The sequence below is a fragment of the Anabrus simplex genome, chromosome 1 (assembly GCF_040414725.1).
Source record: "Anabrus simplex isolate iqAnaSimp1 chromosome 1, ASM4041472v1, whole genome shotgun sequence".
Lineage (NCBI taxonomy): Eukaryota > Metazoa > Arthropoda > Insecta > Orthoptera > Tettigoniidae > Anabrus > Anabrus simplex.
In genome coordinates, this window is record NC_090265.1 from 1,570,093,152 (window position 1) to 1,570,111,879 (window position 18,728).

Sequence of the window (18,728 nt, forward strand, 5' to 3'; positions counted from 1 at the left end):
ACATCCTTACTACAACCCCTAAACACCCTCATAACCATGTGCAGAGATCTGTACCCTTTATTTACAATCCCATTTATGTGATTACCCCAGTGAAGATCTTTCCTTATATTAACACCTAGATACTTACAATGATCCCCAAAAGGAACTTTCACCCCATCAATGCAGTAATTAAAACTGAGAGGACTTTTCCTATTTGTGAAACTCACAACCTGACTTTTAACCCCGTTTATCAACATACCATTGCCTGCTGTCCATCTCACAACATTTTCGAGGTCACGTTGTAGTTGCTCACAATGTTGTAACTTATTTATCACTCTATAGAGAATAATATCATCCGCAAAAAGCCTTATCTCTGATTCCACTCCTTTACTCATACCATTTATATATATAAGAAAACATAAAGGTCCAATAATACTGCCTTGAGGAATTCCCTTCTTACTTATTACAGGGTCAGATAAAGCTCTTCACCTACTCTAATTCACTGAGATCTATTTTCTAGAAATATAGCAACCCATTCAGTCGCTCTTTTGTCTAGTCCAATTGCACTCATTTTCACCAGTAGTTTCCCATGATCCACCCTATCAAATGCTTGAGACAGGTCAATCGCGATACAGTCCATTTGACTTCCAGAATCCAAGATATCTGCTATATCTTGCTGGAATCCTACAAGTTGAGCTTCAGTGGAATAACCTTTCCTAAAACCGAATTGCCTTCTGTCGAACCAGTTATTAATTTTACAAACATGTCTAATATAAGCAGAAAGAATGCCTTCCCAAAGCTTACATACAATGCATGTCAAACTTACTGGCCTGTAATTTTCAGCTTTATGTCTATCACCCTTTCCTTTATACACAGGGGCTACTATAGCAACTCTCCATTCATCTAGTATAGCTCCTCCGACCAAACAATAATCAAATAAGTACTTCAGATATGGTACTATATCCCAACCCATTGTCTTCGTATATCCCCAGAAATCTGATCAATTCCAGCCGCTTTTCTAGTTTTCAACTTTTGTATCTTATTGTAAATGTCATTGTTATCACATGTAAATTTTATTACTTCTTTGGCCTTAGTCTCCTCCTCTATCTCGACATTATCCTTGTAACCAACAATCTTTACATACTGCTGACTGAATACTTCTGCCCTTTTGAAGATTCTCACGTACATACTCCCCTTGTTCATTAATTATTCCTGGAATATCATTCTTGGAACCTGTTTCTGCCTTAAAATACCTATACATACCCTTCCATTTTTCACTGAAATGTGTATGACTACCAATTATGCTTGCCATCATGTTGTCCTTAGCTGCCTTCTTTGCTAGATTAAATTTTCTAGTAAGTTCCTTCAATTTCTCCTTACTTCCACAGCCATTTCTAACTCTATTTCTTTCCAGTCTGCACCTCCTTCTTAGTCTCTTTATTTCTCTATTATAATAAGGTGGGTCTTTACCATTCCTTACCACCCTTAAAGGTACAAACCTGTTTTCGCATTCCTCAACAATTTCTTTAAACCCATCCCAGAGTCTGTTTACATTTTTATTTACCGTTTTCCACCGATCATAGTTACTTTTTAGAAACTGCCTCATGCCTGCTTTATCAGCCGTATAGTACTGCCTAGTAGTCCTACTTTTAAGACCTTCCTTTCTATCACATTTATTTTTAACTACCACAAAAACAGCTTCATGATCACTAATACCATCTATTACTTCAGCTTCCCTATAGAGCTCATCTGGTTTTATCAGCACTACATCCAGGATATTTTTCCCTCTGGTTGGTTCCATCACCTTCTGAATCAGCTGTCCTTCCCATATTAACTTATTTGCCATTTGTTGGTCATGCTTCCTGTCATTCGTATTTCCTTCCCAACTGACATCTGGCAAATTTAGATCTCCCGCTACAATCACATTTCTTTCCATGTCGTTTCCCACATAGCTGACTATCCTATCAAATAATACCGAATCCGCGTCAGTGCTACCCTTTCCCGATCTGTACACTCCAAATATATCAAGTTGCCTATTATCTTTAGAAATGAACCTTACACCTAGAATTTCATGTGTCTCATCTTTAATTTTTTCGTAGTTTACAAATTCTTCTTTCACCAGAATGAACACTCTCCCTCCCACCATTCGTATCCTATCTCTACGATACACACTCCAGTGTCGTGAGAAAATTTCTGCATCCTTTATATCATTTCTCAGCCATGATTCAACTCCTATTACAATATCTGGTAAATATATATCTATTAAATTACTTAATTCTATTCCTTTCTTTACAATATTTCTACAGTTCAGCACTAACAATTTTATGTCATCCCTACTTGATTTCCAGTTCCCTGTTCCCTTATCACAGCTCCCTAGGCCATCCCGTTTCCCTGAATGTACCTCCCTATTACCCTTCCAAACAAATTTCCTAACTTATACGTACTACTGCGGTTTAAATGAAGGCCATCCGAGCGCAGATCCCTATCTCCTACCCACCTATTAGGATCTAGAAATTTCACTCCCAGTTTCCCACATACCCACTCCATAGTCTCATTTAAATCCCCAATCACCCTCCAGTCAGTATCCCTCGTACACAGTAATCCACTAATAACAATCTCCACTTTCTTAAACTTCACCCGTGCTGCATTTACCAGATCCCACACATCTCCAACTATGTTGGTACTTATATCAGCTTGCCTTACGTTGTTGGTACCAATGTGGAACACTACCACCTTCTCCTTCCCCTCCTCCCTGTCTTATACTTTCCTCAACATCTGCCTCAACCTAATTCCTGGATAACATTCTACCCTGGTTCCCTTTCCTCCACACACTTTCCCCACGTGTCTAACGATGGAATCCCCCATGACCAGAGCCTCAACCCTACCCACCTCATTTGATCCCCTCCCCTCCTGGTCAGCCGTATCTTTCCTGATAGCTGCAGAAGCTACTTCCTCCTCCCTTTTGTCCTTCCCATGACCCTGTTCCACCTGTCTTTTCCTATCCTCTAATCTACATTTCCCTTTCCTACCTTTTCCCTTCCTCCTACTTCCACACATCTCAGCAACAGTTCCCTGTCCCTCATCTTCCCTCTGTTGTTCTACATGGAGTGACTCGTACCGATTTCGCACAGACACCTGTCCAGAATTCTGATCCTGAATAGAGCCCTTAGCCTGCAATCTCCTTCCCCTTAGAACATTAGACCACCTGTCTTCTACAACTCCTCCCTTTCCTTCCCCTCCCTCTTGTATACCTACTGTAACCTGCCCCTCCCTCTTGTATACCTACTGTAACCTGTACATTGTTTGAGGCAGTCCTATCTTCCTTCCTGTCTTCTGTGAGTATCCTAATTATCTCCCTCAAACTTTCCAACTCCTCCCTCATACCCTTCAATGCCTCGCCACACCCATAGTTCATACACTCGCGCTCCATAGCCATTCTTTACAAAAAAAAAAAAAAAAAAAAAAAAAAAAATGAAATTAAAAATAAAATAACTTACTTGCAAAAAATAAATGAACGGAGGGATATATTACTGGGATAGTACACAACAGTAAGGTAATTAATATACGACTACACTACAATACTACTTAGTCGTGCTCTATTTTTTATCCTACAACCCCTAACAGGATAAAAACTGCTGTTAATTACTGAATATCGAAAGTAATACACAAGAACTGCACAATACCAAACTGCAATTAAGCATATCCTAATTACAACAACAGTATTTTAGTAAGAGTTTCTACGGATACCTCTACTACACCAGTACTACACAAATATTTTACAATAATAAAATAAACACACTAAATTCTAATAGGATATAACTCGTATACTACTGTACAGTACTTTACAGTAATTTTTAAACTATTTTCAGACGTATCCTAATTACGATACCAGTACCGTATGTCACTACTAAGCACAACAGAAATGAAATTTGCAAGAACTACTGTACTGGAAGATTACCAATGAAGCTAAATGCTTAGACAATTTATTGTTAGTATTACGGTCTAATAGATACAAAAGATAACACACGAATATAGCAGGCAAGATACGGCATTATCTAAATGTACTGTATCTATACTGCAATGTATCTACACTACACTACACTACACTACACTGTGTTTGGTTAAATGCTTAAGTATCGAAAGGATTGCCGTACACGAAGAAAAACACAAATATAACTGGCAAGATACTATCTAATATATTATACCTTATCTTCACTACAATTCTACTGAAATCCTGACCCCTCTGTCTATAGAAACTGCAGCAAATACAGTCCTGTCTAGGTTACATTCATGGTTCAGGAAAAGCAAATTAACATTGAACTTTAAAAGGACCCAATACATGGAATTCAAAGCATCTAAGTACCATGACAAAACTGCAAAAGAACACAACCTTATATTAAATGCAAATGCAATTGAAAATACGTTGTCCACAAAATTTTTAGGTGTCAATATAGATGAAAAACTAAGATGGGATTGTCATATTAAAAAAATAGGGAAATCTCTGAGTTCTGTTTGTTTTGCCTTAAAGATTTTGTCTAATAGTTGTAGTGAAGAATATGTTAGAATTGCATATTTTGGATATTTCCATTCAGTCATCACTTAAGCTATTGGTCTCTGGGGCTTCTACAAATCAATTATGATGTTATTTTTTGAATACAGAAATGAGCTATCAGAATTATATCGAGATGTAATAGGTTAGATCATTGCAGACCATAATTTAAAGACTAAGCATACTCCCAGTACCAAGCATATACATCAGGGGTTTCCAATTTGTAAGGGCTCGAGGGCCATTTTGGAAACAGTTATGTTCGCGGGCCGCACTTGACTAGGCCAATTTTTGTAAAATTCTGCAAATAGTACAGAAGCACCATTATGAAATAATATGCATAGTTCAACTGAAATGTCCGACTCGTTGGCTGAACGGTCAGCGTACTGGCCTTCGGTTCAGAGGGTCCCGGGTTCGATTCACGGCCAGGTCGGGGATTTGAACCTTAATTGGTTAATTCCAGTGGCACGGGGGCTGGGTGTATGTGTTGTCTTCATCATCATTTCATCCCCATCATGACGCGCAGGTCGCCTACAGGAATCAAATAGAAAGACCTGCACCTGGCGAGTCGAACCCGTCCTGGGATATCCCAGCACTAAAAGCCATACGACATTTCATTTTCAATTGAAATGAGAGTTTGATCATTTTAATTGCTTAAAACATTATTTTAAAATTGCATAACAGAGTGAAATTTGGAACCGGGCTGAGTGGCTGATACAGTTGGGGCGCTATCCTTCTGACCCCAACTTGGCAGGTACGATTCTGGTTCAGTCCGGTGGTATTTGGAGGTGCTCATATACGTCAACCTCGTGTCGGTAGATTTAATGGCACGTAAAAAAACTCTTGTGGGACAAAATTTTGACTCCTCGGCGTCTCCCAAAAACCATCAAAAGTAGTCATTGTGACGCAAAAATAATTACATTATTACTTGAAATTTGGATTTTAAATGTTCTAAAATAAAAAATAATCTGTTGAGAAGTGAATACTTGAAAAGAGGATCTAGTATTAAAGAATAATTAGTTCTGACTTGGGTCTATGAGGTGTATAAAAATTAATACGTTTTGAAGGAGCTAATAAATTTTTTTGTGAATTTCCTTCACATTATTTCTTACAGTGCTCTCGCGGGCCACAAAAATAGCTTCGCGGGCCACATGCGGCCTGCGGGCTGCCATTTGCAAACCCCTGATATACATCATGCAGTGCCTTCTACACGTGAAAAAATATATTGATCACTTCAGAAAGAATTTTTACAATCACAATTACCAGACGCGAACAAGAAATCATATTTTTATCGAACTCAAGAGTGAAACCATTGCCTTGAGACGTGTAAACTCTGTTGGAATCAGATTGTATAATAAGCTTCCAAATAAGATTTCAGATATTATTCCTGTCAGTTCATTTACCACAACTTTAAAAATCTCTTGCTGAGTAGCTGCTTCTATAGTACAGAAGAATACATGATGAAGTGCTGGTAATGATACTATTACTTATTAACTTGTAAACGTTCTTAATATCTAGTATATAGCCTTAAAAATATGTTAACGTCACATTGATTATGTACGTGTTATTAGCACCACACTCATAGACTTGCAGTTTGTCGTGTAAATAGCAGTTATTAATATTATTTATTATTTAAAAAAATTAAGATCTGCTGTCCTAACATTGAGGTATTTGGTGTTTGTTTCTTTTTCTCCTTTTTCAAAATGTTCATTATGGTGCATATACTATTGTTAGTATTAAGAAATCACTCCACAACTCCTATACTTTGCAAGTAGTAAATATTATTATGGATCCGTATTGAAGATACTATACTGTAGGATGCTAATTAGTTAATTAATAATATCACCTATTCAATACATTAAAATTTCAAACAGTTAGGATTTTATCATTATTACCATATGAATGTGAGACATGTTTCGCCTTTCATAGAAGGCATCATCAGTCACTGTACCTCCTCAAGGTTAAATCAGGTACCTGATTTATATTTAAATTATAATTACTAAGAATTAATATTAACCTGTTTATAGTAGGAGCAGTCTAACGATAAAAACAATGTTCAGCATTAATATGAATAACAATACTGTATATCAGTCGTTGGCTGTTGATTACTAGTTGTGTAAGGTATAGAACAGCATCCATCAGCAGAGGTCTGACATGAAATTCTGACACACTATTTGAAATGTTAGGAAATGTAATTACAAAGAATTTATATTAACATATTTACATGGGAGCAGTCTGAGGAAAAAGATACAAGTAATCGGCACCAATGCGTAAAACCACAATATCAGCCATTGGCTGCTGATCATTAGATGTGACAAAGGTACAATACTCTGTATTAATGTGTATTACAACTTATCAGCCATTGGCTGTTGATTGCCAGTTGTGTAAGGCACATAGCAGCATCCAGCAGCTGTGGTCCGACATGAAACTTTGACACTACACTATTAGAAATGTTAGGAAAAGTTAAACTTTGACACTGCACTATTAGAAATGTTAGGAAAAGTAATTACTAAGATTTATATTAATGTATTTACATGGGAGCAGTCTCAGGAAAAAGAATACAAAATCCGGCACCAGTGTTTGTAACTCCGTTTCTGCCGTTGGCTGATGATCACCAGTTGTGACAAGGTAACTACACAGTGTCTAGCAGCTGTAGTCTAACTTCAGAATTCAAATATTACATTATTTGGAGTGGTAGGAAAAGCATTCCAGCACTTAGAGAGATTGCCAAATGAGGCCCCATTCAGGAGTGTAGTTGTAAACTGAAAAAGCTATCTGATTGAAGTCTCAGGTTCGAGAATTTGGCTCTCAATAAGTAAATGGTGAATTTAACTGGTGTAAAAGGAAATTTGATCAGCGTGTCTTAAATTGTTTCTTCTTCTTTGCTGGGCTGAATGGCTCAGACGGTTGAGGTGCTGGCCTTCTGACCCCAATTTGGCAGGTTCGATCCTGGCTCAGTCCGGTGGTATTTGAAGGTGCTCAGATACTTCAGCCTCGTGTCGGTATATTTACTGGCACGTAAAAGAACTCCTGCAGGACAAAATTCCAGCACCTCGGCATTTCCGGAAACTGTAAAAGTAAAAGTAGTTAGTGGGACGTAAATCAAATAACATTATTATTATTATTATTATTATTATTATTATTATTATTATTATTCGCTTTCTGTGAAAGGCGAAACATGTCTCGCATTCATATGGTAATAATGATAAAATCCTAATTGTTTAAAATTTTAATGTATTGAATAGGTGATATTATTAATAAACTAAGTAGCGTTCTACAACTCCTATACTGTTGGCATATTTCAAAATATGTAATAGTACAGTCTATGGAAGCTAAATAAATGAATGAATAAATACTCAAAATGATCTACCTCCTCCAGCTTTGTATCCCCAATATGATATTCAGTTCTGTTGGATTTCTTACTTACTGACAATAATTCAGTTTTTGTAAGGCTAATTTTCACACCAAACGCACTGCACCTATTTTCAGGTTCCAGGATATTAGACTACAGGCTTTCATCAGAATCTGCCATTAAGACCAAGTCATAAGCATAGGCCAGAGTTTTGACTACATTTTCACCTAACTGAATCCCTCCTTGCCACTTGATACCTTTCAGCGGATGATCCATGTAAACTATGACAACAAAGGTGAAAGATTACAACCTTGTCTAAACCCTGTAAGTACCTTGAACCGAGAAGTCATTCTATCATCAATTCTCACTGCAGCTCAATTGTCAACAATTGGATTGATTGATTGATTGATTGATTGATTGATTGATTGATTGATTGATTGATTGATTGATTGATTGTAATCATCTACACTTAATCGCATAGTCCCCCAGTATGGTGAACATTTTTTCCCTTGGTACTCTGTCATATGCCTTCTCTAGATCTACGAAACATGAACATAGCCATCTATTCCTCTCTTAGCATTTTTCAATTATGTGGCACATACTGAAAATCTGATCCTGACAGCTATGGTCTGAAACCACACCAGTTTTCATCCAACTTCCTCTCAACCACTGATCGCACCCTCCCTTCCAAGATGCCAGTGAACACCTTGCCTGGTATACTGATTAATGAGATACCCCGATAGCTGTTGCAATCCTTCCTGTTTCCTTGCTTATTGATAGGTACAGTTACTGATTTTGTCCAATCAGAATGTACCTTACTAACAATCCATGCTAATCTTAATATTTTATGAAGCCATTTCATCCCTGCCTTCCTACTATATCTCCACCATTTCAGGTCTAATTTCATCTATTCTTGCTGCTTAATGACAATGAAGTTTATTTACATCCTTTCCACTTGAAGTGTAATTTTGCCATCATTGTCCTCTTCCCCATGGGCTCGGTTCTTGGTGATGTCACCAGGAAGATTTCCTTTTATGTTGAGAAGATTTTTGAAATATTCCTTCCACCTGTTCAGTGGTTCCATGAGATGTATTATGAGTTTACCTGATTTACCCAAAGCACTATTCATTTCCTTCCCCCACCTTCTTAAAGATTCTTTAGTACTCTCCAGAAAAGTTCCCTTACTGCTTGACCTAGCCTTTCCAGGTTATTGCTGTTCCATAAATCTGTCCTGGAAATACAATATTGTGTAATAATTAATTATACATGTATGTATGTTCAGTCCTCAGTGCTAAGGCTTGTTGGATCCTCAACAGCTCCAACCATCAGCTGTCCTAGATGGCCTAGGCATCACTGAAGATGCATACTAGGGAAATGAGGAGTGAGGTAGTTTCCCATTGCTTTCCTCACCGAACCAGAAGGTGCTATTACATATCACTCTGCTAAGCCCACTGAAATGCAAGCATCAACCAACCCTATGAGCAACATTTTCACACCATTCATAGCAGGGACTGGCTGCATAAGGAATGGCATTACTAGCATTGCTCATACCTCAGTCACTTTCATATTTTCAAAGCCAAGTATAAGACTGAGAGAGGTCAATGAAAGTAACAAAATTGCTCCAGCCTATACCAGAAGACATAGTGCACTGTAAACACTAGGTCCCATCAGCAAAGGCAAATTATGCATAGAATTCATAAAACATTTCCAAAATTTTAACTAAGTGCAGAGTGTGGGAAACCTCCTCATGGATATCCTTGCTGTTTACTATGTGTACAGTTTCTCTCTTCACCTTCTTGCAATTTATTTCCTAGTTCCTGGATTATGTTCCATAATTTTGTACTTGGTTAGTTTCAAGTTTAATTTCAATTATGTATGTTTATCCATTCTGTATGGTTTTGAAGGCTAGACATTCAGCCCTTTGCTGGAGAGGTAGATTGAAGTGTTTGAAATCTACACTTTGAATATCCTGGACAGAAAGGAAGACCGAAGAGGAAGTCCTCTTGTTAAATAAGAGAAAAGAGCTTGTGACAACCATTAAGGTGTGGAAGCTCAGGTACATTGGGCACATTGTGAGAGGTGAACAATATGAACTTCTCCAACTCATCATTGAGGGGAAAATTGAATGAAAAATGTTCTGTGGGGAGACAGAGAAATCCCTGGCGAGGGAACTGTCCACAATTATTAAAGAGTTTATTGCATCTCAGAACGTAATTGCACTTCCGTACTCTTTAAACCAGTTGAAGGCACTGAAAGGAGTACAGAAGAACAGTGCTATGAAATTCAGGAAACAAACCTGGAAAGTAAGGAATTTCAAGTTACCCAATTGCAACAGTCAAGTTTTATAGGGAGGAAGGGTATTTGAGATTGCTCTTGGTAAACTTTCGAAGTGTAGTAAATAAGCAAGTACATTGATGGAATCTTATGAGATAGATGTGGTTATAGGAGTGAAATCCAGGCAAATGCTGGGGCTGTACCTTAATTAAGGTCACGGCCGCTTCCAACTCCTAGACCTTTCCTATCCCATCGTTGCCATAAGACCTATCTGTATCGGTGCGATGTAAAACAACTAGCAAAAAAGAGAACAGTGAAATCATGGTTGAGGGATGGGGTGGGTGATAGAGAAGTATTTCCAGAAGGGTATACAGTCTAGTGCTGGCTACTGAATGCATGATTCGAAGCAGTGTATCGATTCATTCAAGTGTCCGAGTGAATCGATTCACAGGAACGGCGTGCTCATGGAACACGATTCTGCTTACTCCCAGTGGACAGTGCTGAGTGGCGCACTCGCTGAATGTTGACGGGGAGCCGAACTTCTGCTCCAGCGAGACAGTGAATTATGGCACATTGAAAGAATCGTGAATGAGCGCGGCTCAGTGAGGCACGTGATACACACGACTCCTTATCGGCTCACTGGACACGCGGAGAGCCGAGCTTCCGCTGCAGCGAGACATACAGTGAGCCATGGCACACCGAAAGAATCGTGAATGAGCTTGCTCAGTGAGACACAAGATGCACACGGCTCCTTATCGGCTCACTGCAGCGAGACATACAGTGAGCCATGCTACACTAAAAGAAACGTATGCTATACTGGACTCTCGAGCTCAGCTCATTTGAAAATAATACCCATTTTCATTCACTGTCCTCTTCTTACAGGGAGGTTTAAATAATAGATGGATTTATTTGCAGTGTTAAAAAGGTAGTCATAACATAATTCTGAAGTAGCTAGTAAGTAGGTAGGCTATTAGGTTATACGTTTAATGAATCTTAGTATTATAACTTAGTTGATATTTGACAATTAAACTCGATTCTAGCCTGCCCTATGACTATGATTCATGCTCATGACCACTCAAAAGTACCTGTTTTATATTGGGAAGAACGGCTCAGTATTCTCTCAGTTCATATGTCACATTGTTGCACAAGACTTCAATCATATATGGACAGATGCAATAACAGTATGTTGAATCAGAAAACCAGCGGGCTACTGTACATCTCGAGTAGCCTATACAAAATATGACGATTAAAAAAAATCCTCAGCTGATAGAAAAATACATATTTTCAAAAATGACTGAGCGAGTTGTCGTGCGGTTAATATCGCGTGGCTATGCGCTTGCATTCAGGGGATGGTGGGTTCGAATCCCACCGTCGGCAGCCGTTAAGATGGTTTTCTGTAGTTTCCCCATTTTCACACCAGGAAATGCTGGGACTGTACCTTAGTTCAGGCCATGGCTGCTACCTTCCTAATCCTAACCTTTCCCACCCTGCGTCGCCGGAAACCTTCGATGTATTAGAGTAACTAGCATTTTTTCTAAGAAAGGAGTTCATAGTATGAAGACCAGATGGCAGCTGCGAGCACTGAATGCTGTTGCTGCTCTCTTACCAGCACATACTACACAGATGCAGTAGGAGCCGTGACCAATGAGCCGTGAATTGGATCACTGTATCGATTCAGTAACGTGAACGGAATCATAATACAGTCTATTGCAGAGACCGACTGAGGTGAAAAGATATGGAGGCGGGGGGGAAGAAAACATTGTTCACATGAATGTTTTACCGATTAAAGGGATGAAATATTAGGAATAAAATTAGTTTGTGATAATATGAGGGGGGTAAGAATTATAGGGACATAAAGGCCTGGAAGAGAGGAAAGAGACATTGAAATATTGTTAAGAAATTTGTAGATTATACTCATAAAAAAATAATTATATGGTAATAATTGGGGGAGCTCTAAACTTGCCTGAAGTTGAATGTAATGGAGCTACAAGTGAAGCCTATGAACGGAAACTGGCAAATAAGTTAACTTCGGAGGGAGGATTTACACAAGTAGTACAAGCACTAACTCGACTCTAACTTACTAGATGTATTCTTGGTTAAACAACGGGAAATTGTTGATAAAACCCAGGTAATTGAAAGAGTAGGTGACCATAAGGCTATAATAATGGACGTACGAATTGTACCAAAAAGGGTTAATAAGAGGGTCACTCTAGACGTACAGAAAAACTAATGTTGATGAATTTGGGACTTACCTTAAATTACAATTTAGTTGTTGGTTAAGTAAAAAGATGTAAATTCGTATCCTCCACCCGAGGTGGTACAGCTCTGGAGGTGAGCTGCATGTACCAACTCAACCATGTACCAGCCCTCTGCCATTCTTAAATTTTCTTGCAGTACCGGGAATTGAACCCGGGCCCTGAGGATGGCAGCTAATAGCACTAACCGTTACGCTACGGAGGGAAGGGTGTAATGTGGATACACTTTGGGCAAACTTTAAACGAATCATTTGGAAAGGAAAGAAGAGATTTGTACCTGTTAAGAAGGATAAAATGACACTGGTTATACTGGTTATCCACAATTGAAGTTACGGTATTCATCGCGGTACAGCCAGACTGTAATGATTGTAGGAGTCTGAAATTTCGTAGATATGGTAACTAATCAATGCATTCATGTATTATGTCACAAAAATGATTAGTTCCAAGTTTTGCCACCAGCTTGGCTCCATAGTAGTAGTGCATTCACACCTCATGCTACTCTATTTAGTTGGTTTCTTCCCATAACATTTTGCCCTTATTGTTTGTTTTTCAATGTCGTTTGCTCTCCGATGAGGATTGGGTAGTAATTATGTATTTTCATGTTTATGACTTCATGTATCTGTGATCTGTTATTGTTAATGATTGTTTCATCACACATTTTAGTTCTCTGAGATCTCCATAATCATTGTATCTTTTGTTTGCATACTGTATCTGCTTGTCTAATGTATTAAACATCTACAGGAATCTTGTTTGTTGAAATTAAAAAGAATTGTGACCATATAATTAAGTTGTTTTTATTTCAGTACAAATTGTAGTTTAGTTTATGATTTTATGTTCCAGGTAGTTGTGTTTTTGAGGATGTGTGCAGGAAAGGCAGCTCAGGTCTCCCTAACACGAGAGGGCCTGTTGTTACCACAGCCTACTAAGTGGACACCCTTAGTTGGGAGGTACTTCTACCAATTGCAGAGTGATGTTTCCGGTAGAGATGCTACTGCCCGTTATTTGGCACTTGTTGAACAGTTAGTTATGGCACAGGCCAGTGTTCTGCCTTTGAGTGCTTTGTTAGAAGCTGTGGGCAGTGCACCTGATCTTCTAGCTGCTAGATTCAGCCAAAAAATTGTGTGGCTTAAGGTTAGTTTCATGTTTCATAGCTGGAACTAATATAGTTTTCTTGTTGTCCTAAATGGAAATTGTTGATAAATCAATAACTCTTCTTGGTTATGAAAAAATATTCCAATTATTTCAATCTACTTATGCAGTGAACTCGTCAAAGGCTTGAGGGACTTTGTTTGCTAGTTGCTTTACGTCGCACCGACACAGACAGGTCTTATGGCGACGATGGGACAGGGAAGGGCTAGTAGTGGGAAGGAAGCGGCCGTGGCCTTTATTAAGGTACAGCCGCAGCATTTGCCTGGTGTGAAAATGGGAAACCACGGAAAACCATTTTCAGGGCTGCCGACAGTGGGGTTCGAACCCACTATCTCCCGAATACTGGGTACTGGCCGCACTTAAGTAACTGCAGCTGTCGAGCTCGGTAAGAGACTTTGTTTAGCAGTTGATATATAATAATGCTTCTTAGTCTTTTACTCTCAAGATTACGTTATATTGTTACCCATGTCTGGTGTAAAGACTGTCAGGGTAGAAATATATGAACACCATATCGGCACCTATTGAAAGCTGGAATGAATTCTAAAATTCCCTTTTAAATGTGACAAGCATGCTGAACTAAGCTAGCCAGATGTCACCCTTCAGTTACTCATAGAGTTTGCGTTGTGTTTCCTGTTGGTTTGCTGTGAAATTAGAGTTTTAAATAATAATAATGTTATTTGTTTTACGTCCCACTAACTACTCTTTTATGGTTTTCGGAGACGCTGAGGTGCCGGAATTTAGTCCCGCAGGAGTTCTTTTACGTGCCAGTAAATCTACCGACACGAGGCGGACGTATTTGAGCACCTTCAAATACCACCGGACTGAGCCAGGATCGAACCTGCCAACCGTCTGAGCCACTCAGCCCGGCAAAATAGAGTTTTTGTTGAACACCAGGTTATCTGTGATTGTCATGATATAGTCAGTGGGTCATTAGTATAATTGTAGAAGCATCTTCTGAAGCTGTTAATTTGTTCAGTTTAGCTTAAATTGGCTGTGTCATAGTGTATCACACGTAAATAAAATGTTTTGAGTGAAAATATTTGCTTAAAGTTTGTGTCATTATCTTGGCTAAATGACTGTGATATTGTAGAGTATTTAGACTACGGCTGTACGGTACATTAATGCTATTACCTACCTTCTTATTAATGAAATGTTAATAGGGTATGTTTTGTTTTATTCTATCTATGCAATATCTTATGATTATTTTCCTGTTTCATTAGATATATCTGAAACTAGTGCACAGAAAGAAATCGGATCACGTCGAGTAGTGAACAATTATATTGTCTTCAGAATGTAATTGTGTTTGTTACCCAGAATAGGACAGGCCTAAGTATTATTTAATTTTTCAATATTTTGCTCACCCTCATACTTTTGTCAGACCATAAACTATTTCTGTCATCAGTCTCTGAAAAATCACCATTCACAAATTTCAAAATAGAGCTATATTTGCTGATGAAACTTTTGTGTCTGTAGTCAGTTTTATTATGAAACTTTTATAAATACAGCAATAATAATTAATAATATTTTCAGATTAAAGTTTTATGCCTGTAGTCAGTTTTCTTATGATACTTTTATAAATGCAGCAGTAACAGTTAATAATTTTGTGTGGCTATTGCTAGTCTGGTGCAGTTCTTGGAAGAGAGACCCTGTACCATGTATGGGATACTGTGTATAAGTGTGGTGTGTGAGCTGCTTAACTGTTGGGGACAGCACAAATTACCAATCCCTGACCAAGAGGAATTAACCACACACAAGTACCATATATGGTGTGTGAGTTGCATAAATGTTGGAGACAGCACAAATTCCCAATCCCTGAGCAAGAGGAATTAACCACTCACAGAGGTGCCAACTATTACGGATTGTCCGTAATTATTACGGATTTCACCTCACGATTACGGAGTTACGGTCAAAGGGGAAATTATTACGGAAAAGCTGACATTATCACGAAAAAATAATTTTCAACAAAAACAAAAGAAAAAGAAAAATGTTGAGTCCTTTCGAGCCTTTCTCCTAAATCGTCTTTATTTCAATGCTTGTGAGTTGGCAACAATACTTATTCGATCGTGACTTCCTTTTGCTACCCATAAGTGTAAAATTCATTGTGAATGAAGGAGCTCAGGCGCTGCTCTTCTCTACTATAAATCCTTCAGTAATGTTGTATTTGCTGTGTTAAGTGTACCTGACAGTTGACAGAAAGATAGAGAAAGAAGTGAGGCCTACATTAAGCACATCTGCACTGGTATCGCTTATGGTTCAGAAAACGAAAATGTCATCACAGTCGGAAGGATGCTTCAAGAAAAACTACACTGAAAAGCAGCTGTTGCGTGAGAAACAAGCTACAAGGAATGTTTTATCACAGAACCAAGAGGTTGCGTGCAAATGTTATTGTGTAATATGATATACTTTTGGATAGATTGCTAGAGAGAAGGGCAAAAGGGGTGTCATTATCAATAAGGAAGGAGTATGCTTTGGATTTGACTCGAAATTTTTCTCGGGGCCGGAGGGCGATTACTGATAATCCACTTCAAATTTGGCACCTCTGCACTCACCATTAAAATCATCTGCCCAGTTGGGAATTGAACCCAGTGCCATCTGAACTGAAAGCCAGTATGCTGACCATTCAGCCAAGAAGCTGGACTATAAATTACATTAGAAGTCTATTTTAGAGATAATTCATAATGGCAAAAATATTACTCGCTGTAGCAAATTATTATGTCTAATTTTTGTAGATGTCAGAAAAGATTTTTTTTTAAATTCGATTAAAGTCAGTATGAAGCTGTTAGCTTGCATTCGTGGGTTCAAACCACACTGCCAGCATCCCTGAAGATGGTTTTCTGTGGTTTCCTATTTTCATACCAGGCGAATGCTGAGGCTGTACCTTAATTAAGGCCATGGCCCTTTCCTGTACCATTGCCACCATGAGAGCTATGTCAGTGCGACGTAATTCAAATTGCAAAAAAAAAGAAAGAAAAAAAGCAATATCTAATTCCAATACTACGTGAATGCGCATCTTCAGTTTCATTCGTAAAAATTGTAATAGAATCCCTCCATAGGTTTCTATGCCCATTGTTTGAGTTTCCTTACTCAAATGATGTCACCTAATCTAACTTTACCATGCATGTATTGTAAAAACATACCATATGCAGCAAAACAAACTGCACTGAAATATTTTTTCATTTCCTTGGTACAGTATGTATACTATCATATGCCATATGTTGTTCATAATGCTTTTTAAGATTATGAACCCTCTGTCGGGTGTAACAGCACAAAATGATACAAGCCCGCGCTTTTTCAGTGCCATTGTTGGCCACTGTTGAAGCCATTCCCTTCCTCCCTGGTAGGTGCTTAACTCCCATCCTTCTATCACTCATTTGAGTGCAAGCCACTGTGCAGTGCATGTATCAGTCTCTACTAGCCTTGTGTAACAAATTGATACATTGCGCGTGACACAGGCATATAAATTTTTGTATTCGTGTTCACCATTGGGTATTTTTATTTTACTTTTCTTCGTGTAGTTTGTTTCTGTTATGAAATGGCTGATCAGGGTAGACGTTTGGCCTTGAAGGATCCCAATGATGTGCTATTGGTTCATAATTTACTGTTTGGTGATGTAGTTGACAGTGAGGATTTAGGCGAAAAATCTGACTTCGTTGTTGACGACTTAGAGGAACGGGTTGAGAATCTTGAAACAGAGTAAAATAATGAAGACAAAGAAATTGAACTAAATGCCAGGCTTTTCTACCTGAGAAAAGATAAAACAACCAAATGGCTGAAGGTGCCACGTCAAGTACACAGTTGTGTCCCTACAGTAAATCTGGTAAGAGTAAAACTACTTTGGAATGCTGGGAGAATTTCTTCACTCAAGATATGGTTGTAAAGATCATTGAATACACAAATGAATATATTCAATCTATGAAAGATAGATTCACTCATGAGTGCGATGTGAATGAGAAGATATTGGGGAAGTAAATGCATTCATCATACTATTATACTGTGCAGATACTCTGCACGGGAATTGCCAGGCATTAGAAGATCTCTGGAGAACAGACAGAGATGGGCGTGAAAAATTTCGACTAGTGATGAGTATCAAGAGGTTCAAATTTCTGTTGAAAAGCTTCAGGTTCGATGGCACAACAATCTGAGAAAACAGAATTCTAATACATAACGTGGCTGCATTTGTGAACTTTTTATAATATGAATATCAAATAAAGAAGATAAATAACCCACAGAATTATATTATAAACGTAAATTGCAAATAATTATATGATAGCTGTAAATATGAGTTAAAGTGAATTGTAACAATTTGATACAATGTGCCACATTTGGCACACAGATAAATTGCACCCGATGGAGGGTTAATCATGATGACATACAAAAATTGCTGTAAGGACACAAAATATTACAGTTTTATATCTTGTCGCATAATTCAGGAATATTTGTAGGTGGGTCGAATCAGTCTAAAAAATATACAGCCTATTTTTCCGAATCCAACATGACTCTGAGTGCAAAATGACCCCCAATTTTTCCTTCAAAAAATTTTATCACGCTTAAAGGGTGCCTTGTGAAATCATAATCTTATTCATAAGGAATAACATACGGTAGAACCCTGTTTAAAGGAGGTGGAGCTACTTCGGTTGACGCATTTTTTCTGGTGACATATTGTAAATATTTTCTGAAGTTAAATGTCGAAATAAAAATACATAAACTCTTTTAACCCGATGAGTGCTACGCCCGCCTATAGACGGTGCGCGAGAATTTTAATATTTTTTTTTTTTAGTTTTCCGGTTCATTTTCCAGTGCGAATTTGAACTCTGACATATTCTGCCATCTGTTGGGCATTATGTAGAATGAACTGATCAGAGATTAATGCTTCGGGAAGTAACTGCAGAGCTTTTTGTAGATGTCTGTGGAGTTCATCTGTGATGTAAACTAACATAGCGGAACAAGAATTTATTTGCTCTTGCAGTGATGTTATTTCAGATCACAGAATCTTTCAGTTATTAACCACAGCAGAAAGTGGTGATGGAGATAATCATTTTAAGGAATTGTTAAGCGATTTTGAAAGTGAGAGTGATAGAGAGAGTGCCGAAAATATTGTATGTGAGAGAGAAACAGAGCCTCCTTCTAAACAAAAGAAGAAAAACACATTGAGTACAAAAGCTATTTTATCACT

The 18,728-nt window shown here is 38.2% G+C and overlaps 1 protein-coding gene across 3 annotated transcripts in view; it reads left to right on the forward strand.

Moving 5' to 3' along the window:
- The window catches only part of LOC136858532 (proteasome adapter and scaffold protein ECM29), a 925,266-nt gene that overhangs the window by 359,981 nt on the left and 546,557 nt on the right, over nucleotides 1–18,728 (forward strand). For all 3 annotated transcript variants that reach the window (XM_067138136.2, XM_067138135.2, XM_067138138.2), the window contains one exon: nucleotides 13,247–13,537. In XM_067138136.2, coding sequence (XP_066994237.2) covers nucleotides 13,247–13,537 — 291 coding nt within the window. The remainder of the gene's footprint in view (nucleotides 1–13,246; nucleotides 13,538–18,728) is intronic.